This window comes from Lepidochelys kempii, chromosome 2 (assembly GCF_965140265.1).
Source record: "Lepidochelys kempii isolate rLepKem1 chromosome 2, rLepKem1.hap2, whole genome shotgun sequence".
In the NCBI taxonomy this organism is placed as follows: Eukaryota; Metazoa; Chordata; order Testudines; family Cheloniidae; genus Lepidochelys; species Lepidochelys kempii.
The window spans coordinates 194,416,625-194,442,428 of NC_133257.1; the positions used below are offsets into that span (position 1 = coordinate 194,416,625).

General features: G+C 40.8%; 1 protein-coding gene across 4 annotated transcripts in view; it reads left to right on the forward strand.

Annotated features, from left to right (window-relative positions):
• TCAIM (T cell activation inhibitor, mitochondrial) overlaps positions 1–25,164 on the forward strand; it is a 54,510-nt gene extending 29,346 nt beyond the window's left edge. For all 4 annotated transcript variants that reach the window (XM_073333346.1, XM_073333347.1, XM_073333349.1 and 1 more), the window contains 5 exons: positions 2,025–2,122; positions 7,808–7,899; positions 10,815–11,047; positions 12,211–12,342; positions 14,438–25,164. In XM_073333346.1, coding sequence (XP_073189447.1) covers positions 2,025–2,122; positions 7,808–7,899; positions 10,815–11,047; positions 12,211–12,342; positions 14,438–14,663 — 781 coding nt within the window. In that variant the 3' untranslated portion in view covers positions 14,664–25,164. The remainder of the gene's footprint in view (positions 1–2,024; positions 2,123–7,807; positions 7,900–10,814; positions 11,048–12,210; positions 12,343–14,437) is intronic.
• Positions 25,165–25,804: the final 640 nt, after the last annotated feature.

Here is a 25,804-nt window from a genome sequence, read left to right on the forward strand (position 1 = left end):
CCAAGAAACCTCAGAGTTTAATCACTATCTGAAACATTATCCTTAACTTGCCTGTTCTGTGTCAGTGTTGAGGGGATCTCAAAATGGTGAATGATTTTTTTTTTTAATATACACATGCTGTAATACCTGAACAGAAGGTGAATTAAAGTTCATGTATTTTTGTGGTTTTAATATAGGCACATTTTGATAGCAGCAAAAGTTATCCTAATGTCTCAGTTAAATATTATAAATCATAAACATCTGTATGAATCCAGCTATGAAAAGGGCAACAAAAATTATTAGGGGTATGGAACGGCTGCCGTATGAGGAGAGATTAATAAGAATGGGACTTTTCAGCTTGGAAAAGAGACAACTAAGGGGGAATATGATAGAGGTCTATAAAAATCATGACTGGTGTGGAGAAAGTGAATAAGGAAGTGTTATTTACTCCTTCTTATAACACACAAACTAGGGGCCACTAAATGAAATTAATAGGCAGCAGGCTTTAAACAAACAAAAGGAAGTATTTTTTTCACACAACGCACAGTCAACCTGTGGAACTCCTTGCCAGAGGATGTTGTGAAGGCCAAGACTATAACAGATTTCAAAAAAGAATTAGAAAAATTAATGGCGGATAAGTCCATCAATGGCTATTAGCCAGGATGGTCAGGGATGGTGTCCCTAGCCTCTGTTTGCCAGAAGCTGGGAATGGGCGACTGGGGATGGATCCTTTGATGATTACCTGTTCTGTTCATTCTCTCTGGGACACCTGGCATTGGTCACTGTCGGAAGACAGGATACTGGGCTAGATGGACCTTTGGTCTGACCCAGTATGGCCGTTCTTATGAATGGATAACTTACTCTGACTGGACATTCAAAAAAAACAAAGACACTACTTTCTGCACGATATGATGCAGGAAATTTTTTAGAGATGTTTTTCCTCCTTACTTATAGTACATGCACATAAAACTTTCAATTCCAGTACAATAGTTCCCCTAATAGCAAGCCAAATCAACCCATTCAGTATATGATCTAAATACTTGGCTAAACTCTCCAGGGGAATCTTTCCCCCTTGCTTGGCTGTAAAGCGCCTGTATAACTGAGTAATTAAGGGCTAGTTACTTGTAAGTACACCTACTTAACTTTATGCTGTGTGAGTAACCCAATTGAAATCAATGGACATACTCATAGGCGCTGGCTTCCTCCAGGGGCGCTCAATCCCCTGCTCTGGCCCTGCCTCCACCCTGCCTCATCCCACCCAGTTCCGCCCTCTCCTCTGAGTGCACCTTGTCCCTGCTCCTCCCCTCTCCCCTCAAGCGCCTCCTGCATGCCATGAAACAGCTGATCACATTGGGCGAGAGGCACTTATTGGCAGAGCCACCAGTGGACTGGAGGCGCTGGGGAGGAAGGCGGGCACTGGCTGCCGGAGAGTGCTAAGCACCCACTAACTTTTTTCCAGGGGTACTCCAGGCGCCAACTTCATGCGTGCTCCAGGGCTATATACTCACTGCATAAAGTACATGTGTAAGTCTTTTTAGGAACAGGGCTGAGGCTGCAATAGACTTTACAGTCCTAACCTTTTGTCCTCTTCTAAGAAATCAGTAAGGTTTTATGAATAAAACTTTTGTACTGAACTCCCTTCTGTGCATAGAAAAAATACAAAGAAAGTATCCAGAGAAACAAATAGCTGCTTTTTGCATATCCAGGTTATAGTTTTTAGCTTTTTTCAGTTTGTTTTTCCCCATTTCACCTGCACCATCTTCAATATGGCACTCACTGCAAAAGAAATTCTACATTTTCCATTTTAATTACCTTAATTATTGGTTTATATATAAAATTTGAGTAGTGTATGACTCAGATCACTTTATACACATTCCCAGTTGGGTTATTTGCTATTTATTCCTCTCCAGTGACTGTGATTTTTGTTGCTATGAATTACTGTTTTATTGTAAAGATCTTAGCACACTTTGGGCACTGTCTTACATTTTTTTTAAAAAATCCTTTTAAAAGACTGAGTGATATATTCTCAAGTAATTTTTCTTTAGATGGCAAAGAAGCTGGGGTATTGCCCATCGTTGTAGCCAGCTACACAGTCTAGGTCGTTTAGCTCAGCAGAGTCCAGAAGTACTAAGGAACGTTAAAGGTATATTTCCTATTACTTTTCTCTTTTGTGTGTCATGATATAGTAATCATGTAAAGATAAGCATGAATCTTATGGTGTTCTTCATGAAAGCATAGAACAACCTGCCTGAGTTACTTAAGAAATTAGCAGTGATACATAGTTTAAAATTCAAGTTATTTTATTTCAATACTGACGATTGTCTAGTAACTGTCTACAATATCAGGATTTAAAAGTACTTGCTTATTTCAGCTTGAAATCTTCATCTTGACTCATCTAAAGACTGTACTTTCAGATATTCAGAAACTCACAATTTAAGGTATTCATACTATCAATCTTACAGTAAATATACATATGTTTATACATGTTTAATAATGACAGGTGAAAAATAGTCACAACATATCAAAGTGATCACAAAATATAACTATAAATATGATTCTTAGCATTTCTTGTTACTGTCACATTATATAGTTGACATTCATTCATATTGGCCATATTAAACACAAATGCTTAATGAATACCTCAAAAGAGGTTTGAGTATTTGAATATCTGAAAGTACACTCCTTGTAAATAAAGCAGCCATAGATGCAATATATTTGATTTATTTATTTTTTTTATTGGCATGCTGATTTGTACACTAAGTGTTAACCCTTGCTTTAGGATCCAGTATTTTTAGTCTTCACGCGAGTCAACTCCATGCTTCCAAATACTGAGTTGTATTTTATTTGCCAGAGAAACATTTAGGTATGAAGGCACAGACACTTTAGAACAGGACTGGGCAAACTTTTTGGCCCGAGAGCCACATCTGGGTATAGAAATTGTATGGCGGGCCATGAATGCTCACAAAATTGGGGTTGGGGTGCGGGAGGGGGTGAGGGCTGTGGATGGGGGCGTGGGCTCTGGGGTGGGGCCAGAAATGAGGAGTTCAGGGTGTGGGAGGGGGCTCTAGGCTGGGGCAGGTGGGGCGGGGGTGAGGGCTCTGGGGTGGGGCTGGAGGTGAGGGTGTAGGAGGGGGCTCCAGCCTGGGACAGAGGGGTTTGGAGTGTGGGAGGGGGATCAGGGCTGGGGCAGGGGGTTGGGACATGGGGTGGGGCTGCAGGCTCTGGGGTGGGGTTGGGGTGTAGGAGAGTGCTCTGAGCTAGGACAGAGGGGGATCAGGGCTGGGGCAAGAGGTTGGGGCATGGGAGGGTGGCTCAGGGGTGCAGGCTCCAGGTGGCACTTACCTCAAGCAGCTCCTGGAAGCAGCTGCATGTCCCCCCTCTGCCTCCTACGCACTGGTGCGGCGAGGCAGCTCTGCTGTGTGCTGCCCCATCCACAGGCGCCGCCCCTGCAGCTCCCATTGGCCAATGGGAGCTGCGGGATCAGTGTGCGGAGTAGAGCCCCCTGGCTGTCCCAACACGTAGGAGTCGGAGGGGGGACATGCTGCTGCTTCTGGGAGCCGTGCAGAGTGGCCCCTAACCCTGCTCCCCAGCTAGAGTGCTGGAGTGGGGCAAGCCACAGACCCTGCTCCCTGCAGAAGTTCAAGGGCCAAATTAAAATTGCTGACAGGCCAGATCCAGCCCACAGGCCATAGTTTGTCCACCCCTGCTTTAGAACCTGAGATTCCTATACACAACCCCCTTATTCTTATGGCCCATGTGAACCTGGGCTTAATGCCCCGTCTCTTTGCATTCCTTCAGAGAAGTATACATGTAGGAATCAAGATGTATTGTCATCAGAGTGTCCCAGATCAACTCACAGGGGTAGCGATGGCTGCTCTTCAAGAGGATCCTTCGGATTAGAAAGGGTGAATCATTGGGAAGTTATTTTCAGTAAAAGAGGGGTGGCCAACCTGAGCCTGAGAAGGAGCCAGAATTTACCAACGTACATTGCCAAAGAGCCACAGTAATACACCAGTAGCCCCCCATCAGCTCCTCCCAGCGCCTCCCACCCACTAGAAGCCCCACCGATCAGCACCTCCCCCTACCTCCCTGCACCTCCTGATCAGCTGTTTCGTGGCGTGCAGGAGGCTCTGGGGCGGAGGAGCAAGGGCATGGCAGGCTCAGGGGAGGGTGTGGAAAGGGGTGGAGTGGGGGCAGGGCCTGTGGCAGAGCCATGGGTTGAGTGTGAGCAGCCCCCAGCACATGGGAAAGTTGGAGCCTGTAGCTCTAGCCCCGGAGTCGGTGCCTATACAAGGAATCACATATTAACTTCTGAAGAGCTGCATGTGGCTCCAGAGCCACAGGTTGGCTACCCCTGCAGTAAAGGATTAGAAGCTCCTTCCTCCATCTTTAGCTCTCCTGACCTAGATGACACTAGACTCAGCTTCTGTCTTACCTCTTGATGAATACAAGTTATTTAAGGTTCATTGGATAGACAGGTGAAAGAACTACATTTGCCTGTTTGCACTATGGAGGAGAAATCCCACAAATAGTTACACAGTCCAGACAAATGACTCTAAGATAGCTTTTTCTGTCAGAGGGACTTCTGAAACTACCTGAGATCTGTGGCTCTCTGCTTCATCCATGCCACCAGTGTCCAAGAAGAATGATAAACTAACAGGTGCCCCAGGCAGGACAAAAGTTCATAGATTCATAGATACTAAGGTCAGAAGGGACCATTATGATCATCTAGTCTGACCTCCTGCACAACGCAGGCCACAGAATCTCACCCACCCACTCCTGCGAAAAACCTCACCTATGTCTGAGCTATTGAAGACCTCAAATGGTGGTTTAAAGACTTCAAGGAGCAGAGAATCCTCCAGCAAGTGACCCATGACCCATGCTACAGAGGAAGGCAAAAAACCTCCAGGGCCTCTTCCAATCTGCTCTGGAGGAAAATTCCCTCCCGACCCCAAATATGGCGATCAGCTAAACCCTGAGCATATGGGCAAGATTCACCAGCCAGATACTACAGAACATTCTTTCCCCTGGGTAACTCAGATCCCACCCCATCTAACATCCCATCACAGGCCATTAGAACCAGAACTAGATACTGGGTTCACTTATGGTCTCTGCTACCCTGGAAATGAGTAAGTTGTTGTAGTAATTATAATCTTTCCTTGGGGACAAGGAGACAAAAAGATGGATTACTAACTCTCAGAATACCCAATTACCTGGCCAGTAGGGCTTCTAAGAACTTTTTTTACTTGGGTCAAGTAATCTTCTCTTGTAGATCATATTCCAGAAGACCTACATTCTGAAATCAAATCTCTTGTCCAAGAAGGATTGAGCATCTCTGAACACTTTCAGGTTACGATGTGACTCCTCTGATACAGCAGCTTGATCTATGGCAATAACTTTTGGCCAGCACACATGGCATCACACTTAGTCTTTCTCAAGATTCTCAGTTTTGAATAATCATTCGTTCACTTGAGAACTCACTTATTAAATTAAAAGACAGGTGAGATTGTCCCACATTGTTCAACCCTATAAAGAACCTTGGAAAGGTAATGTTTATCGATGAGAAGTATCAATATGCTAATATACGATTGTGTATATAATTATTCCTTGGACCCTGCAAATTTGGCCTCTGCCCTAGATGAATACTCGGATGATTAACTGTGTCCGCATTCTCAGCCTTCTCTCCCACCCCCAGGAATAATTACTGTCTTACAGGTAGGTAGAGGTCATTATGAGAATACTTTTATTTCCTTTTATCCCTGTTTTTGAGATGACTCCTTGGGAGTGTTCCTTTCAACTCTGTCTTTCTCATGGAAAACTAATGCCATGTCTGCACAAACACTTCTGAGGGCAAAACATTTGTCACTCAGGGGTGTGAAAAAAGCACACACCCCAAGCGACATAAGTTTTGCCGCTGTAAGCACTCGTGTGCACAGCATTATGTCGGCGAGAGAGAAGGCTATCAAACAGCACAGAGGGTGTGTAGGATTGTATATAGGTTTCAGAGTAACAGCTGTGTTAGTCTGTATTCTCAAAAAGAAAAGGAGTACTTGTGGCACCTTAGAGACTAACCAATTTATTTGAGCATAAGCTTTCGTGAGCTACAACTCACTTCATCAGATGCATGCTGTGGAAAGTGTAGAAGATCTTATTATATACACACAAAAAGCATGAAAAAATACCTCCTCCCACCCCACTCTCCTGCTGGTAATAGCTTATCTAAAGTGATCACTCTCCTTACAATCTGTATGATAATCAAGGTGGGCCATTTCCAGCACAAATCCAGGTTTTCTCACCCCCCCCCCAACACAAACTCACTCTCCTGCTGGTAATAGCTTATCCAAAGTGACCACTCTCCTTACAATGTGTATGATCAAGGATTATCATACACAATAATATACACATAATATAGGGATACCTGGGGTCAGATATCTGCATAAAAGTTCACCAAAGGGTGGCGTGTGAGGTCTCTGCTGAGAGCCAGTTATCCACTGCTTGTCATAATCCATTGTGAAATCCATGTACATATAATATTTAAGAAGTTATGTATCTGTACTGAAAATTATGCTCTTAAGGTCTTGAACTTAAGGCAGGTCACCAGGAGGTGATGTACCATGGAGATGTTCCTTTCAAGAAGGAGGTAACAGATACCTGTCTCCTTGTCTGGCCATTTGTGTATTGTATGCTTATTTGCATACTGAGCTGGGTGCAAACTGAGAGATTGGAAAATCTGCAAGAGAGGAAATCTGCAGGAGGAAACTAACAGCGGGGGGGGGGGGTGTCCTCTATGAATAAAGACAAAGGATTGCTCTGCTTTATTTTGGAGTGCAAAATCCTTCATCTAGGACGCAAACTGGCAGCATGCATGTCTCATGAAAAAAGGGTCACAGCCAACCTAGCTGTAAAGCACTGCAAGGATTTTGGGTGAGCAATACTGTACTAGACATGAGAGTATCTTGTTAATTAAGTCTGGCTCTAGATTGTGTGTTATGATTTTATTTAATATGTAACCTTTGGTTTACAATATTTCTCTTTGTTACTATTTGAATCTCTGTGCTTTGTTAAACTTGCATTTGATGTCACTGTAAACGAACCTAAACACTGTGAGTTAAGTGGAGTGGTGATTTGAGGTGCAACTGGTAAGCTGGGATGTACTGTTTCTTTGGAAGCAGCAAATCAGTGAATACTGCAAGTGGCCAGTAGATGGGGGCTGGACACTCCAAGGAGATACTTGGAGGGCTGGAGCATGCCTATCACTAACCTACAGAGTGACAGAGGCCTAGAGGGGAGTGCTTATATTGCCAGAGGCTGATGAGGTTGGGGAGCTGATCCATGGCAGGCACAGACAAGGCTTCTTCACTCTAAGGGCAAGTGGTAGAGAGGTGTCTCACAACCCTGGGTGCCCCCCAGGAAATGTTATAGTGGTGATCTGGGCAATATTTACCATATTCAGCTTAAAGTTACTTTATTTAATACAAATAATAGTGATCTAATGGTTTGTTTCTTGAGTGCATACAGTGTTCTGTGAGTTGTTTAAATATGGTATTGTCCCAATATTGATAGTTGTCCAAAAATAGTCTCTCTATAAGATAAGACTCTAAGTAGTGAAACTACGCAGGGGGAGGGAAGGAAAATACTAGGTCAAGTTTCGTGTAGAAAAATCCTTGAATTTAAGCTTTCAGAACGAGAGTTTCCAATTGATGGGAGTAGCAAAAGCTTCTACTTACTTTTGTCTGTGTTGTGAAGATTTACTGTTGGTGAAACGCAATAGTATTGTTAAGGCTTACATAGTTGTGGAAAGTGACTAAAAACTGTGTTTCATTATTAGGACATACAGTAGTATTCACGGACTGTTCAGGTATGAGTGCAACAGGCCACGTCATGCTAGGCACAATGGATGTTCACCACCACTGGATCGAAGTAAGAGAATTTCAGATAAAGGATAGTTAATATTTTTCTTAATTTAGTTAATGGCACCTTGTATAAATGACTTATTTTTAAAAGGTTTATAACCAAGACATGAATTGCTACAGGTAACTGGTAAGTAACTTAACGTAATGCATGTAGTTACTATGTTCAGCGTAACTTGATACTTGCATTATAAACCGAATCCTTTGCAGTAGATGTTAATAATAACCATAATCTTTATGGTTGAGTTTTTACTGCAGTTTCTGCTAGTAAATCAACTTCTGGTCTAATGCTAAGGGTGAACAAAATTGGCTTTTTTCACAACTAGAATGCAACATGATCACACACGGGTGAAATATTTCTTCATCCCTAAAATGTCTCAACGGACCAAAAAAAACCCACTACCACTGGGAACTCAGTGGGAATTTTTTGCTCTGTATTTCAGTGGGAGCTGTGTTGATCACAAATTCTTTTTGCAACATCTACTAAACTACTCTTTCTGTACCCAGCACTCCATCTTGTTCATTAACTAGCCATCTTATACTGAAAGAATCCGTTTTTGTGTCTCCTTTATTTACACACTTCTATAGGTATTTCAGTGTTTGTTGTTGCAAACAGGCTGTGGCAAACTCTGTGGCATTTTTTAATAATAATATATAGTTTCCAAAGAACTATAGGGAGTAATCTTTTAACATAATACACAGATACCACCAGGATATCACTTAACAAAATGTCTGAAAATATTTATCACTTCATTCAAACATGATTTTCATATATTTCATAGTTCCAGTGAATTTAAATTTAGCTATGTGCAGTTCAATTATATGAATTGTAGGCATTGAAGAGGAGATTTACATAGGGCATATGCAGAATTTATCACTCTTCGCACCAATGAGTTTAGTTCAGTATTGTCAGGTCTTGGCCCACATAAGTGAGTAGCATTTGGTCACCTGAGAAGTTACTGCTTTTAAAGGACTTGCATAAAAGGAGACAAATGTGAATAAAATTCAAAAAGAAAGAACGGGAGGCAGGTGAGTGAGTTATCTTGTTTGGAAATGTACAATGTTGCAGTGCAGGACCATAAAATTACTATCTTACAGCCTGCAGTTAACATTGCAGTCAGCTCCTCAACACAAAATTCTATAGCAGATGATTAGTTCCTTGTCTATGTAAGCTCAGTAGAGTGAGAGGTTTCTATTAACTCTCTTTCCTGTTTTGTTAAGATGAATGATTTATATCTTTGGTAAATTGAGAAATTGGAATTAAATGCAAAATTCATTCAAAAGCACATTGAATAGAAAAAGTTTGAGAGAAGGTGCTTTGAATGTTCACACTTTTTAATAGAAGTTGCATGTTCAGATTCCAAACTACCACCTTGTCTAATTAAAAAGAGAAATTACAACTTCTAATGATTTAGTGTCTTAAATGTATTTTTAAACATTGAGTCGGAAGCTGATGTTTTGAGACTAGTATAGGATAATGTGTGATTTAAGGTCTTTAAGTTCTTGAAAGGTAAATTCACTTCCTTTTTGAAATATTGTAGTTAAAACTAATGAGAAATTGACCAGCATAATTAAAACAACTTAAAATAACTTTGAAAGTCACCTGCTTTGTCATCGTATGCAAAAGGTAACAACTGCATTACCTGTATAACCAGATTGGACCTCCTGCTGCAAATTATCATGGGAAATTGCAGCTTTCCCTTTGACTTCTTCATGATGGAAATAATGCAACATTGATGAATATTGCTAAATTAGCTGTCCATTCTGGGGTATAATCACTGTTGGCAAGATCTGCTTTCATTCTTATCTGATCAGCGTTTGCTGTTTGGAAGGTCTTGTCTACAGCCAAACTTCACCAGTTGAACTGAATCTCTCATTTTTATAGGCTTAAACCAATCCTAAACCAAAATAAAAGTACACACAGTCTTGCACTGATTTAACTAAATTGGTTTAAAAACACACCTTTAATTAAATCAGAGCAAATCTGTATGTAGACAAGGTTGTACTTCCACTTTAGTACCACTGAGTGTTTGTCACAGTCTTTTCTTTTGAAACTATTCTCTATTCAGTCAAGCTGATAGCTCAGACTTTTTGCACAGAAGGAAGAGAAAGATCCTTCAGTTCACACTGCAGCATGGTACGCTGATGCCTGTGTGCAATTCTAGTATATGTTGGCATCGGTACATCTACAGCTAAAACGTTTTCTTTCTCATTTATGTCCATATGCACATTTAAAAATTCAATGTGTATAATTAATGTACTTTAGATAAACTAGCACATATACAACCTATAATTCATAGGCCATGTCATACTAGTCATCTTATTTAGTATATCAAGGTAATGTGTATAATAATGGGACACAAGCGGTCATATATTTTTATATATAAATACACAAAAGTCATTCTGAAACAGGGTTGCTACATATACAATGTGACACACACACACAGCTGCCTAACAGTCACGCCCTCTCATTCTTCATTCACAAGCACACAGCTTACTGTTACCACTTCTATTGTACACTATGGACCATACACATGGGGCTAGAAATGCAGTGAGAGAACACTTTTTAATCTGTCAGTAGTTGTGTATGAGCCCTCATGTCAGTGGCTACACATGAATGCTTCTTTGTAGGACAAAATCCAGCAAAAAAGCATAACTTCTCATAGAGATTCTGTGTAACCCTCTCTCTTTCCTCAACTGGCCCCCCAAAACAACATTGTCTGTTCACCCAGCCCTACCAATCAAGTTTGTGTTCACAGTGCATAAAAATTTCAGTTGTAACATTTAAATTCTCTGTTTGAATCGTTAGATACTTAATTTTCTTCAGGGTTCATTCCGTTGTGAATTAATAAGCGCTTAATTTCTTGGAGAGAGTTTTATCATGTGTTGTGTGTAATTATAGGAAATGTATTTTTGTGTGTGCAGATTTTTGAGAGATTGCCTAGCTATTATAAACTTCAAAAGAAGATGCTGCTTTTGGAGGACCGTATAAGTCATCTTCTAGGAGGCATACAAATAACATACATTGAAGAACTGCAACCACTGCTAACTCTTGAAGAGTATTACACCACTCTTGATGCTTTTTATAATAGATTGCTAAACAGTAGGCTATCATTTCACCCTCGTAGTCTGCGTGGCTTGCAAATGATTCTAGAAAGGTATGTGTCTGCAGGATAGCTGCTTCTATAAAGCTTTTTGGTCATTTTACACTCTATGCTGATTGTAGTATTACTAAGAGCAATACATAAAGTCTCATTTGCTGAAATATTGTTCCTTTGGCATTTTCACATCCCCTGTTTGTAATACATTTTACATTTTTAAAGTAGTGTCAGGAAATATTAACTGCCTGCATCAAGTTAATTAAGACTGCACAACCTGTAAACAATATGCACACATTACAACTTACTAGGCACTGTCAATCCTGTTTGTAGTTATGGAATCAGTATGATCTGTTTCTAAATGATGTAACTGTGTCAAACTGTTTTTCTTGAGTTGGAGATAGGTTAGCTAGAAGGAAATCATGCACTTTTCTTGAGTTGGAGATAGGTTAGCTAGAAGGAAATCATGCACATCCAGTGAGGATAGCATTTTTGTCGTTCTAAACTCATCTGCACGGAATATAGCATTGAATAGATTAAACAATCTGTCAAGCATATGAACAGCTGTTACACTGACACACAAGTATGTGCATCTAATAAGCCACTGTAGTTCAATGGGGGTAGAAGTCCCTGCCCAGGGCATATGTATTTAGGCTTTGTTTATGTGACTAAGATAATGTGCTATTGCTAAGAGAGTACTTGGCTTGAATTCATTTCAGAGCAAGCTTTTCATCCACGTATGGTGCTAATAAGATCATTGGACTGGTTGAACGCGGGATTCAAGAAATTCAGTTGCAGTTGTTTTGTTAGGGTTCTGACAAGACTGCTAAATGTAAAATTTTAACGTATCTTAAAATTGCTAAACTAATGGAGAAAGTCCTTTGAAATCTAAATCTTTGTTTAAATCTCTGAGAAATTATCTGGAAAAAAAGTAAGTTTTGTGAGTCAATAGTTTGTCTGCAGCAGGAAACTAATATGTATCTTTTGAGTTGCTTCTGCTGATCCACACTCCTGAAATTAAAAAAAAAAAAAAAAAAAATCAGAACACCTAAAATAACATTCTGTACTCGTGCCTCAAACCTTTACCAAAGAATTATTTAGAATTTATTGATCAGGTGGGATTTTCTTATCCTTAATTCCTCATTCTGTTGTCCATGACCAATATTTTCGTACAAAAAGTGATAAGATACACCTATTTTGACTTGCATCACGTTTCATTACAGTGATAAGTATGCTCCAAGCTTGCATGAACTTGGTCATTTTAACATCCCAACAATGTGTGATCCAGCAACCCTTCAGTGGTTTATTATTACCAAAGCACAGCAAGCAAGAGAGAATCTGAAAAGAAAGGAAGAGTAAGTATTCTCAACAAGTTTGTACACTAGCTCTTGTGTTTCTCTTCTACTTCTTGTATTACTGAATTATTTGTTTTACATCTATAACAATAAGAGAAATTTGAGGATATATAAAAGGGAGTTAACTTTTTCCTACAAAAAAGGTTCTCACCTTTCCCGCCACTGTTCTATCTGCTGTTTTACCCAACTTGAAAGCTTATCTCTCACCAGTAGTTGGTCCAATAAAATATATTACCTCATCCAACTGTCATTTGTTATGAACTGCTGTTCAGCTGACTGCTTCCTTATCAGTTTACATAGCAGCTGTATTTCATTACAAAATTAATTTTTTTTGTTTATAAGATATAATGAAACTTTCTCTTGATGATTTTTCAATAATCTTTCTAAAGTATGCAGAAACTCAATAATTTCCACAATTGAGCATTCTTTATTGAATATGGAAATATTTTATGATACATACAAATAAAGGTTTTTAAAATCTTCCTTTAAGGTCCTGAATCCTTAATATGGACTCAAATTAGAAATAAATATGTTTTAAAACAGCTGAAAATTTTCCTCTTTTTTTACTTATTTGGCAAGACCTGAATTCAGAGTTAGTGTTAGTGAAATCACAAACATGTAATGCAGCATGATGATGCAGCTCCCTTCACTGTTCGAGAGCTTACCATATAATCGGTACTTCAGGAGAAAATAAGAACCCAGAATTTTTGAATACCAGTCTAACCAATTAAAACTGATCTTTGAGGACCCAAACTTGCAGCTGGAACAATGCAAGAGGCTGCCCCTGATGCTCATGCAGAGTTCCAGGCAGGTGCAAGGGGATGCCTGCACTAATCTAGTTGCAGGATCATGGTGTAAAGGTGTAATTTTTAAGGCCTGCCTTACACTTAAAAATAGACAGACATAGCTACGCTGCTCAAGAGTCAGTATGTACACCCCTTACCAACATAGCTCTGCCGACCTACCCCGAAGTGTAGACGCATCTATGTCAGTGGAATAGTACTTCTGTCAATACAGCTATTATCATTTGGGGAGGTGGTGTTTTTGGGAAAACACCCTCTCTTGGTGTAGGCTGCACTTGCAATATATGAGATCATGCTGGCATAGCTACAGTAACAAAGTTATGTTGGTATAGTCTCCATAATGTAGACACATCCTAAGTCTGCACATGTATCCTGTTTATTATCTGAATCTTAAGCACAGTACATGTGAAACTTTCGGCTGTTTGTTTGCATCCTCCTTAAGATTGTATTAAATAAAGGAACTGTATATCCTCCCATATAGGATATGTAAAAGTGTTTTAGCAATACAGGATTTAGAATGGCTCAGTTTGTCTATCATTTATCTGTACCAACACTGTCAGATTTGTATTACATGACAGCTTTTTAAAACTGCAGTTCTCAAATGTACATACATACTAGCTTTTTCTTTAAAGAAGCTGGATTTGTCAGTTGGTTTATTCTTATTCCTTTTTGTCTACGGTGAACTGAAAAATAATTTAATTTGCTAAGTCCTGAGTTAAGAATTCTGAATTTCTCTTGCAACAGTAAACTATATTACAAACACCTAAAATAGAGCAGGTGGCTACACTCCCCTTTGTTTGATGTCATCCAGTGTTTTCAGTCACCTGCAGAATACTGAATATAGGGTTTGATAGTTGGGTACATGAGGAAATTATTTTTATACTTTCAAGCCTAGTTTCTTAATGCTGACTAAATATCTCAAAAAGGAACAAACGTTTTTATCTTTAAGATGCCTTGAAAATGAAGTCTCATGACTTTTTTTAACGACAAAGTGCTCTTCAAATAAGTGAGTCAGCAATGTTTTTAAAATGTGGCCTCCTTTTGTAGGTACTCAACTTGGCATAATCACTTGCGCGCACACAGTTTGCATATTTGTACACAAAAACATTAGATTTTTACACGTTCAAAACTGTCACACTATACCTACACTTGAAAAAATTGAAACTAAATGCACACTGAATATAAATATTTGTCTTTCAAGGACATTTGGGGGGGAGGCCCAAGCACTAATTTTATCATTGTATTTGGTCCTCATATTTAGCACTAATTTCTAACTTTTTAAAATATACTAGGTTGACAGTGATGGAAAAAGAGCTAATCAGTGCTTCCACTGAAAAATTTTCTCTGAAACAACTGTATAAGGAGCCAAGTATTTCACATGCACAGATGATAGATTGTTGTAAGCGACTGCTGGAAGAATCGCTCCCATACCTGCAAGGCATGCACCTCTGCATTTCACACTTTTATTCAGTCTTGCAAGATGGAGACCTCTGTATCCCTTGGAACTGGAAAAGCTGAGGCCTGTCTAATAGGCAGAGGAACTGTCTATTTTCACTAAGAGGCTATAAACATGAATTATTTTCTTTTAGAGTAAATTATTTAAACTTGTATTTTGATATCAGTATTCTGACTAAGCCGAGAATTTTCCTTTTAATTGCTGCTCAGAAAGTAGAACTTCAGTTCTTGACAGCTTACTGAATAATGTACAGTATAGCTAGTTCATGCATAAAATTCTGTATGGTTTCCATACTCCTCTTGAAGTCCCATCATAGGGAAGGGGTAATGAAAGGGCATTTCTGATAGTTAAACAAAACTGTTGAATTGGATTTGAAGATTACAAAAAGGGTTTTGGTTTGTTTGTCATGTACATGAATATTCCAGGATGGATTTTGTAAAGTTCATAGAAATTGTACCTTTAAAGCGAAGCACTATGTACTAACTAAAGTAGGTGATTAACTCGATTCAAAAATTAAGAAATATCTTGTCAAAGTAGTTCTAGGGGCGGCAAAAGCTGTAGAAATAATTCTAGAGTCCTTTATATATCATTAATTATCTGGTGCCAATATTGTAGTTACATATTGCTGTATATCTTACTATATAAGAAATATAGAAGAATGAAAAATCCTTCAGTGTTTTTATATGCAGACAGGAACAGTACTTTGAACATTTGTTTAAGAGGAGTTTATTTTAAATATCAATCCAATACCTGCCCATTGGAGTAGGTGTTCACACTTAAATATTTGACATCTTCTTTGTAAATATATCTCCAATCTACATTATTGTTACTATCATTTGTTACTGGAGTATAAAATGCATCAATTGTTTTTAAGTACACTGTAGCTATGGGCATGACTATGAAACTCTTACTCACACTGGTGAGCGCTGATTTGCATGACTAGTCCCAATGAAATCTAGGGATGGTAGAAGTCAGTGCGACTACTCATAACCGTAAGTGCTCACTAATGTAAGTATGAGGCTCACAATCGACCCTGAGGATCAGGCATAATGAATTTTATTTATACTTGATAACTCCAATAGCTGATTGAGAGCTTATTTTCTGAGTAAATGTTAGACTCGTTAAAAAGCTGCTGTTTCACTGTATTTCACACTAAAATACACACCATGTTTGAGTTCTACATCTTGCAAAATCGTCTGAAAGGAACTAGCCAGTTAACATTTTTTGGACTTGGATTCATCTTTCAGAACTGGCAAAAATACTGTAAAATAAATGTGTATAAATTATGTATATTATTGATTGTGTTGTTAAAATTGCCCACCACCTCCCATTATAAGATCATGTTTTCACTTGCTTATAACTTTGCTGTACTTTAACAGTTTGGGCCCAGATTTTCAATACTAATTTTCTGCCTTCAGCTGGATTTTTTGGAAAACTTCAGCTGAAATGGTTCACCATTTCTGAGAATGAAGCAAAGGAAAAAATATTATTTAGCCCAGGTTAAATATTTCTTGCTCTTCTTTGAACTGCCTTAGCACCCCTGTGCTTTGGAGCAAGAGGGTTGATTTTTGTGTCAAGGATGTGACTCTTGTCTTCCCCATGAAAATCCACTTGAATTTGGCCAAGTTTTAAGTCTTTGAAGGAGCAGGGGGCCAGGCGCATGGTGAAAAGTGGACAGGACAGGCCCATCCACTTTCAAAAGTTCGAGGACCATGGCCCCTTGGCCCTCCCATTCCGGCGCCCCTGATTTCCCATCTGAATTTGTCTATCTTCAGCTCCCAGCCATTGGATCATGTTATACCTTTTGTCTACTAGATTGAAGAGCCTATTATCAAATATCTGTTCCCCATTTGGGTGCAGACAGACTGTAATCAAGTCATCCTTTAACCTTCTCTTGGGTAAACTAAATAGCTTGAGCTTCTTTAGTCTATCACTCTATAAGGCATGCTTTCTAATCCTTTAATCATAGAATCATAGAATATCAGGGTTGGAAGGGACCTCAGGAGGTCATCTAGTCCAACCCCCTGCTCAAAGCAGGACCAATCCCCAACTAAATCAAGCCTGACCTTAAAAACTTCTAAGGAAGGAGATTCCACCACCTCCCTAGGTAATGCATTCCAGTATTTCACCACCCTCCTAGTGAAAAAGTTTTTCCTAATATCCAACCTAAACCTCCCCCACTGCAACTTGAGACCATTACTCCTTGTTCTGTCATCTGCTACCACTGAGAATAGTCTAGATCCATCCTCTTTGGAACCCCCTTTCAGGTAGTGAAAGCACCTATCAAATCCCCCCTCATTCTTCTCTTCCGCAGACTAAACAATCCGAGTTCCCTCAGCCTCTCCTCATAAGTCATGTGTTCCAGTCCCCTAATCATTTTTGTTGCCCTCCGCTGGACGTTTTCCAATTTTTCCACATCTTTCTTGTAGTGTGGGGCCCAAAACTGGACACAGTACTCCAGATGAGGCCTCGCCAATGTCGAATAGAGGGGAATGATCAAGTCCTTCAATCTGCTGGCAGTGCCCCTACATATATATCCCAAAATGCCATTGGCCTTCTTGGCAGCAACGGCACACTGTTGACTCATATCCAGCTGCTCGTCCACTGTAACCTGTAGGTCCTTTTCTGCAGAACTGCTGCCGAGCCATTCAGTCCCTAGTCTGTAGTGGTGCATGGGATTCTTCTGTCTTAAGTGCAGGACTCTGCACTTGTCCTTGTTGAACCTTATCAGATTTCTTTTGGCCCAATCCTCTAATTTGTCTAGGTCCCTCTGTATCCTATCCCTACCCTCCCACGTATCTACCTCTCCTCCCAGTTTAGTGTCATCTACAAACTTGCTGAGGGTGCAATCCACACCATCCTCCAGATCATTTATGAAGATATTGAACAAAACCGGCCCAAGGACTGACCATTGGGACACTCCACTTGATACCGGCTGCCAACTAGACATGGAGCCATTGATCACTACCCGTTGAGCCCGACAATCTAGCCAACTTTCTATCCACCTTATAGTCCATTCATCCAGCCCATACTTCTTCAACTTGCTGGCAAGAATACTGTGGGAGACCGTGTCAAAAGCTTTGCTAAAGTCAAGGAACAACACGTCCACTGCTTTCCCCTCATCCACAGAACCAGTTATCTGGTCATAGAAGGCAATTAGATTAGTCAGGCATGACTTGCCCTCGGTGAATCCATGCTGATTGTTCCTGATCACTTTCCTCTCCTCTAAGTGCTTCAGAATTGATTCCTTGAGGATTTTTCCAGGGACTGGGGTGAGGCTGACTGGCCTGTAGTTCCCAGGATCCTCCTCCTTCCCTTTTTTAAAGATGGGCACTACATTAGCCTTTTTCCAGTCGTCCGGGACTTCCCCCGATCGCCATGAGTTTTCAAAGATACTGGCCAATGGGTCTGCAATCACAGCCGCCAACTCCTTTAGCGCTCTCGGATGCAGTGCATCCGGGCCAATGGACTCGTCCAGCTTTTCTAAATAGTCCCTAACCACCTCTTTCTCCACAGAGGGCTGGCCATCTATTCCCCATGTTGTGATGCCCAGCGCAGCAGTCCGGGAGCTGACCTTGTTCGTGAAGACAGAGGCAAAAAAAGCATTGAGTACATTAGCTTTTTCCACATCCTCTGTCATTAGGTTGCCTCCCTCATTCAGTAAGGGGCCCACACTTTCCTTGACTTTCTTCTTCTTGCTAACATACCTGAAGAAACCCTTCTTGTTACTCTTCATGTCTCTTGCTAGCTGCAACTCCAGGTGTGATTTGGCCTTTCTGATTTCACTCCTGCATGCCCGAGCAATATTTTTATACTCTTCCCTGGTCATTTGTCCAATCTTCCACTTCTTGTAAGCCTCTTTTTTGTGTTTAAGATCAGCAAGGATTTCACTGTTAGGCCAAGCTGGTCGCCTGCCATATTTACTATTCTTTCTACACATCGGGATGGTTTGTCCCTGTAACCTCAATAAGGATTCTTTAAAATACAGCCAGTTCTCCTGGACTCCTTTTCCCCCTCATGTTATTCTCCCAGGGGATCCTGCCCATCAGTTCCCTGAGGGAGTTATAGTCTGCTTTTCTAAAGTCCAGGGTCCGTATTCTGCTGCTCTCCTTTCTTCCCTGTGTCAGGATCCTGAACTCGACCATCTCATGGTCACTGTCTCCCAGGTTCCCATCCACTTTTGCTTCCCCTACTAATTCTTCCCAGTTTGTGAGCAGCAGGTCAAGAAGAGCTCTGCCCCTAGTTGGTTCTTCCAGCACTTGCACCAGGAAATTGTTCCCTACACTTTCCAAAAACTTCCTGGATTGTCTGTGCACCACCGTATTGCTCTCCCAGCAGATATCAGGGTGATTGAAGTCTCCCATGAGAACCAGGGCCTGCGATCTAGTAACTTTCATGAGTTGCCGGAAGAAAGCCTTGTCCACCTCATCCCCCTGGTCCGGTGGGCTATAGCAGACTCCCACCACGACATCACCCTTGTTGCTCACACTTCTAAACTTAATCTAGAGACTCTCAGGTTTTTCTGCAGTTTCATACTTGAGCTCTGAGCAGTCTTACTGCTCCCTTACATACAATGCAACTCCCCCACCTTTTCTGCCCTGCCTGTCCTTCCTGAACAGTTTATATCCATCCATGACAGTACTAATCATTCTCATGGCTCTTCTCTGAACTCCCTCCAATTTATTAATGGACACCAGAACTGGTCACTGTATTCCAGCAGCAGTTGCACAAATGCCAAATACAAAGATAAAATAACCTCTCTACTGCTACTCAAGATTCCCATGTTTATGCATCCAACTATTGCATTAGCCCTTTTCACCATACCATCACACTGAGAAGTCCTATTCAGCTGAATCCACCAAAACCCCTATCAGAGTTCCTTCTTCACTTTGAACTCCTGGGGTACAGATGTGGGGACCCGCATGAAAGACCCCCTAAGCTTATTTTTACCAGCTTAGGTTAAAAAATTTCCCAAGGCACAAACTTTGCCTTGTCCTTGAACAGTATGCTGCCACCACCAAGTGATTTAGACAAAGAACAGGGAAAGGACCGCTTGGAGACTAACAAATTTATTTGAGCATAAGCTTTCATGAGCTACAGCTCAGCTTATGCTCAAATAAATTTGTTAGTCTCTAAGGTGCCACAAGTACTCCTTTTCTTTTTAAAGAAACCCTAATGCATTTTGTAGCTAGATTACTTACTAACTTTATAGGAGTTGGAGGGCTTGTATCCTTGATCTGTTCCTGGCAAAGGTATCACACAGACAGACAAAAGCCTTTCCCTCCCTCCAGATTTGAAAGTATCTTGTCCCCTCATTGGTCATTTTGGGTCAGGTGCCAGCGAGGTTACCTTAGCTTCTTAACCCTTTACAGGTGAAAGGATTTCGCCTCTGGCCAGGAGGGATTTTATAGCACTGTATACAAAAGGTGGTTACCCTTCCCTTTATGACAACCCTTTTTGACAACCAAAAATCTTTTTGAGTCATTGTTTCCAAGGACGGAGTCCCCATCCTAGAAGTATGGCCTATATTCTTTGTTCCTAAATGTATACATTTGCATTTAGCCATTTTATATGCATTCTGTTTCCTTGTGCCTACCTTACTGCGCTCTGTATCAGTGACCTGTCGTCTTCATTATTTACCATTTCCCCCCAATTTTTGTGTCCTCCGCAAGCTTTGTCAGTGATTATTTTGTTTTCTTCTTAATAAAAATGTTAACTAGCATAGGGCCAAGAACTGATCCCTGTGGTACCCAAAAGTTTTCTACAGAAAGCTTTTTTTGTGTTTTTTTTCACTAAAAAGACAGTTGTAAAGAACATATCCTTTCCTGGAGTAACAGAGAAATGCTCTTGTCATGCAGTTTGTTTTTACAGATGTTTATTCCTGATGTGATTGTTTAAATAACAAATAATTTAGTGCTCAATTTTAGCAAAGACTCTAATGGGGTACTAAATTGCTGAATAGTCAGGTTGGCTGCATTACCAGCTCCTTACTTCAATAAAATAATCTTTTTAAATTGTTTTATTTAGTGAAACTTAAATGTTTTGATTGATTTCTGGGTTTTTTTCATCTTTCACGTTCCACAAATTTTCTTGTAATGTTCTTTCATTTCCCTGAGTTCATTTGACTATTCTCTGGATTCTTTCCACCTTTTTATGAAATTTAGAACTATATAATCTACACTATATTCAGATCTCAAGCATGTGCATTTTTAAGGTAGAGTTAAAGAGTTTATCCATGTATTTTGATTTGTAAGATTAGAAATAAGTGCCTATCTGATGCTTTGGACTCATACATAGTTTTAAAAATGCACAATATCAGACATTTAAAAATCTATATAATAGTTCTCTGAGTTAATCAAGAGTTTGTATAAGAGTTTGAGTTCTTATTGTGTCTTAAAAAGGATAGCAAATCATTAATGGTAGGTTTATTTTTTCTATATTTATAAAACTTCAGCAGAGTTTATAGGGTAGAAGAAGGCCTAGATTTCATTAAGCTAAACTCCAGTGACCTATTAGAACAAGAATCTTGTTCTAACTTTTTAAGTTGGCTGAAACAGCTGTGTTGTAAGGGAGATTCATTCCCAAAGCATGATTGTACTACCCTAGCCCTTCCCAGAATGTTTTGCCATGAGAAAGCCGTTTTAAATTATATACATCTGGCCCTGCCTCCTCCTGGGATAGCTCAGCCCATGCTGTGAACTGTACTGACCACCTGGCTGACTCCAGGCCTCTAATACACTGTAGGTTACAAGTGGCTTGGGTTGCCACAACCCTGTTTCTATCAGACTACTACCAAGGACACGGAGCTTGGGTTTAAACAGGTGGAGTGAATGGCATTGATCAACAGTAGTGGTAGGTATTTCCTTTTATAGCTTGAGCAAAAGTGAGTGGTTTCAACCACAACCTCAAATTTAAGTTGACACAAGGTTTGATAAGAAAACAATCCCTCTTTTTTAGATTTAGTACCACCTTGTCTTCACCCTCTCCTGTATTTACAGCAGATTTGGAGATCAAAAGGCAGTTAGATTTAACTTGGCCACATTGGATTTCTTTTTAATTATTTCTGGGTAATGTTTTGTTTTTAAACATCTGTTCTGTCCGACTCATTTTTATACATATTCATTTTTCTTGCACCATGCAACAGCAGGCTAGTGAACATCAGAGGCATGTGTATCTTCAGCACATAATGAAACATTCTGGGATTCATTACTAGAACCAGTAATGGTTACCTGGTATCCTCCTTCAAGTCTGCTATTGTAGACCCACGTTCTGTATCTGGCACCCCTTTACTAGCTAAACATAAATATAGTTAATTATCAAGACACTTCCTTGATACCGCATCTACCTGCTACACATTATTCTCCCCATCAAATTGCCATGGTCCAGGGATACATTTTTCTAATTCAGTGTGTTTTTATAAACAGGTGCATATTGAGCCCAATTAATGATATGTACCAAGAATACGGGTTACTTTTTTCTCTAAATATATTGACATTCAAGAGCTCAACTGTAGGAGTTACGTTTCTAGCCACAGTCACAGATTCTTTGAGCAGTAGTTGGCCATTAAGGGGTGTGCATATACATACCCCCTAAGTCCCAGCATTCTGTAGACTGAAGGTATAAACACCACATCTCTTCTAAAACAATGACTTTTAAGTCTGTTCCTGTGTTGGACTGTAAATCCTTCAGGACACGCTGTGTATTCAGGGCCCATTTCGGTCAATTTGTATGTGTGAAAGCAACATACGTACAGTGAACCAGACTTACTACTGGTAAGTTAATGTTCTTTCTTCATGATGACTGATTATAGAGCCCCACTGAGATGAGATACCAGTGACCTCCCTGAAGAGGTGGGCTGAGGAACCTTGCTAATTAAGCAGTAACTGAAGAATTCCCTTCCTGAAACCAGAAGAGTTGAGACCATAATGATTCATGAAGTTATGCACCAACTCTGCATTGCAGCCCTACAGATTTCAAATAAGGGTGCATTGTGGATACATGTCATTAAAATTGCCATCTTCCTAATTGAGCAGGCCCTTAGATGTTCATGCACAGGGACATCGGTTCATAATATGACTGAATGCATAGTACTACCCACTTAGTCTTTGAACTCTAGAACTTTCTCCAAAGGTCAAAAAGTCTTAGACCAAGCATGACTAAGTAGTTTAAAAAGCTCTTTGGGGCAGGGACTGCCTATCATAATGGAATCCTGGTCGAGGCTAGTGCTCCTAGGCTCTATGGTAATTCAAATAATAAATAATTAGAAAGCCTAAGTAGTAGTTAGTGGCCCTTTGCCATTCAGAGTGTGTAACCTTGCCTCCCCAGTATGACTATAGGACAGAAATTCTGAGAATTTGGTTAACTGGGTCAGTCCTGTTGAATCTTCCTCAGTATTTGGAGGGGTGGGGAGAGAGGAAATGGAAGCTAACTATAAATCTGTTAGTTTGAACATAGCTGTATCTTTGTATGTGACAGAAAGAGGGATGAGGATAGTTTCATGGACCCTCCAGCTGGTGGACCGGGAAACTGAGGCTCAGTTAGGGTACAAGATATTTACACTGTTGGTGTATGGAATGATGGGCTCAAGAGACCTATCCATGTGCCCAGCCATGCAAACTATAGTTCAAAAAGTTTCTGTGACAGTATGAATAGGCATGTAACTCCTATATGTGTGGCTCTGTGGTGGCAATGTCATGAAGAACTGTAATTTAACTATTCAATGTATTGATAATTAATTTAACTAGTCAAACTTGGAGCAACCCAAACAAAATGGGTTTAAACTGCATTCAGTGTAGGCATTCAATGTCCTTAAAAGACCTGAAGATGAGTCAACAGTGTCTGTCACACAACTTAAAAGATGCCTTGTGATCCCACTTTGCCTCTCAAGCAGCTGTTTAGCTTGGTTGTAGTTCTTTTTCCCTGACTATCACTTCGTGTGCTGGTTAATACGCTATTGCCACGGACACATTCACTATCAAAAACTTCAGCTCCTCTCAGTTACCATGGCTTTGGCACCTATTAATCTTCAGGAATAAAAACTGAAGTTGTTGGTACTCTCTCCAGTTTTCTTTTATGGTGCTTCTCTGTCAACACTTTCCCTTCTCTGGGATTCTTCTACAACAAAAATTCTATATCTTCAAGAGGGCTGGGGGGGCATTATTTCAGAAATCCGGGGTAATAGCTGCAGTAATCTAAGATTAGGATAAAGCTGGGGAGGACAAACTACAGCTCCCTGCCTGCCCTGGCCCCACACCACTCCTGGAAGCGGCTGGCACCACGTCCCTGCACCCCTTGGGGGAGAGGGGGCAGAGGGCTCAGTGCATGGCCCTCACCTGCAGGCACCACCCCTGCAGTTCCCATTGGCCGGGAATGGGGAACCGTGGCCAATGGGAGCTTTGGGGGTGGTACCCATAGGCAAGAGCAGCATACAGCAGAGCCGCCTGCCCTGCCCCTCCCCTCCCCTCCCCACCCCCAGGAGCCACTGCCGGACATGCTGGCCACTTCTGGGAGCGGTGTGGGGTCAGGGCAGGCAAGGAGCCTGCCTTAGCCCCGCCCCGTGGCGTGCCACTGCCATCCCGGAGGTAAGTGCTGCTACCATCTCAAGGTAAGCGGCGCCAGGCCAGAGCCTGCACCCCCCCCGCACCCCAACCCCCTGCCCTGAGCCCCATAACCCCCTGCCTTGAGCCCCCTGCCTCACCCCTCCTGCACCCCAACCCCTTGCCCTGAGTCCCTTCCTGCACACCGCACCCCGTCCTGCACCGCAACCCCAGCCCTACATTCATGGCCCTGCATACAATTTCACCACCCAAATGTGGCGAAAAAGTTTGCCCACCCCTAGGATAAAGGTTACTTATGTACAGAGTAAGATGTGTTCTCTTTGAGGCCTGAGATCTGAATCACTTATTTCTGTATTTTCTCCCTGAATGATATCTGATCAATGCCCTGCAAACTATACCAACTTGGCCTGCGTTCTCTTCATCTCATAAACTAAGCAAGTTTAGGCGTAATAAATATACGGAAGGAACATTCAAGGAAAACCTAGGTGTTGTAAGATTTAATACTAAGCGGTACTCTGCCCTCTGAGTTAAAGATGCAACCACATAGAAAAATTGAGGGACCTCCAGTGAAAATAAATGAGATCTGGAGCAGTAATGCAGAACATCAACAGGGTCATAAATTGGTGAAGATGAATGTGCCCCGTGGTGCACCTTTGTGTAGTCATAATCCAATCAATGTGTTATCCAGGTGCTTTCATTTATATTTAGGATACCATAAATCTATTGCATGTCTAGGAGCAAATATTGCCATTTAAGTTGTCAGCTAACAGGTGCTCTGCCTTTTTATTATCAAAAAGAGCTAATAAATCATAGATTTCTGTGCTTACAATTAAAATGGTGCAGTCCTCTTTCACATTAATGTTTGCATTCTTACGCATTTTTTTCCCATCTAATTTTATACCTGTCAGTATTGTAATAGTTTTCCTGTTCTGTCCACTAGTGAGCTTTGCTTCTAAAATTGTATCAGTTTTGCATAAATAAAAAGAAAAAATGTAAACAATGTTAACCCACGTGTGAAGTTTTTCCTGTTCTTGTATTTATTTAGCCTGGGTCTCAGCAGTACCATGTTACAGCCGCTGTCTCTCCACTTTTCTGGATAGCAGGTTTTAAAACTGTTTTATTTTATGGTGCATGCCATCTACAGTGGCCATGGAAACCATGTTAGCATTCTTCTGGCAAGAACCATCTTTAAACTATGGGCTTTGCTCTCGTCTAAAAAAATAAAAACAGAATTTGGAGGTGCTGTGTTTTGGTTTTTTACCCAACTGTATTCTGTGCCATTTGGCATGGCTAGTATGGATGGGGATGAATTTTATGAGCAAGTTCCAAAATGGTACATTAGCCTACACTTCTAGAGTAGAGCATGGTTTGGAACTTGCTACTGACATAACTTAGTCTAAATGTTTATATGTGTAGGGCAAAGGAAGAGAAAAGAGGAGGAGTCCCTTGAGAAGAAAAGGGAAAGATCATACGCTAAGCAAGTCTCTCTGCTCATCATCCTCCTTTTCTCTCATCCCTTTGCTGTCTCAGGTGCTAGTTCTCTTTGGCTCTGTGATGGGGTGTACTCCCCACACTAGCCCTGCAAAAGCTGAATTGAGCCAAATAGGCTGCAATCTGAGAGAATGAAACCTCTGAGGAAAGCCCTA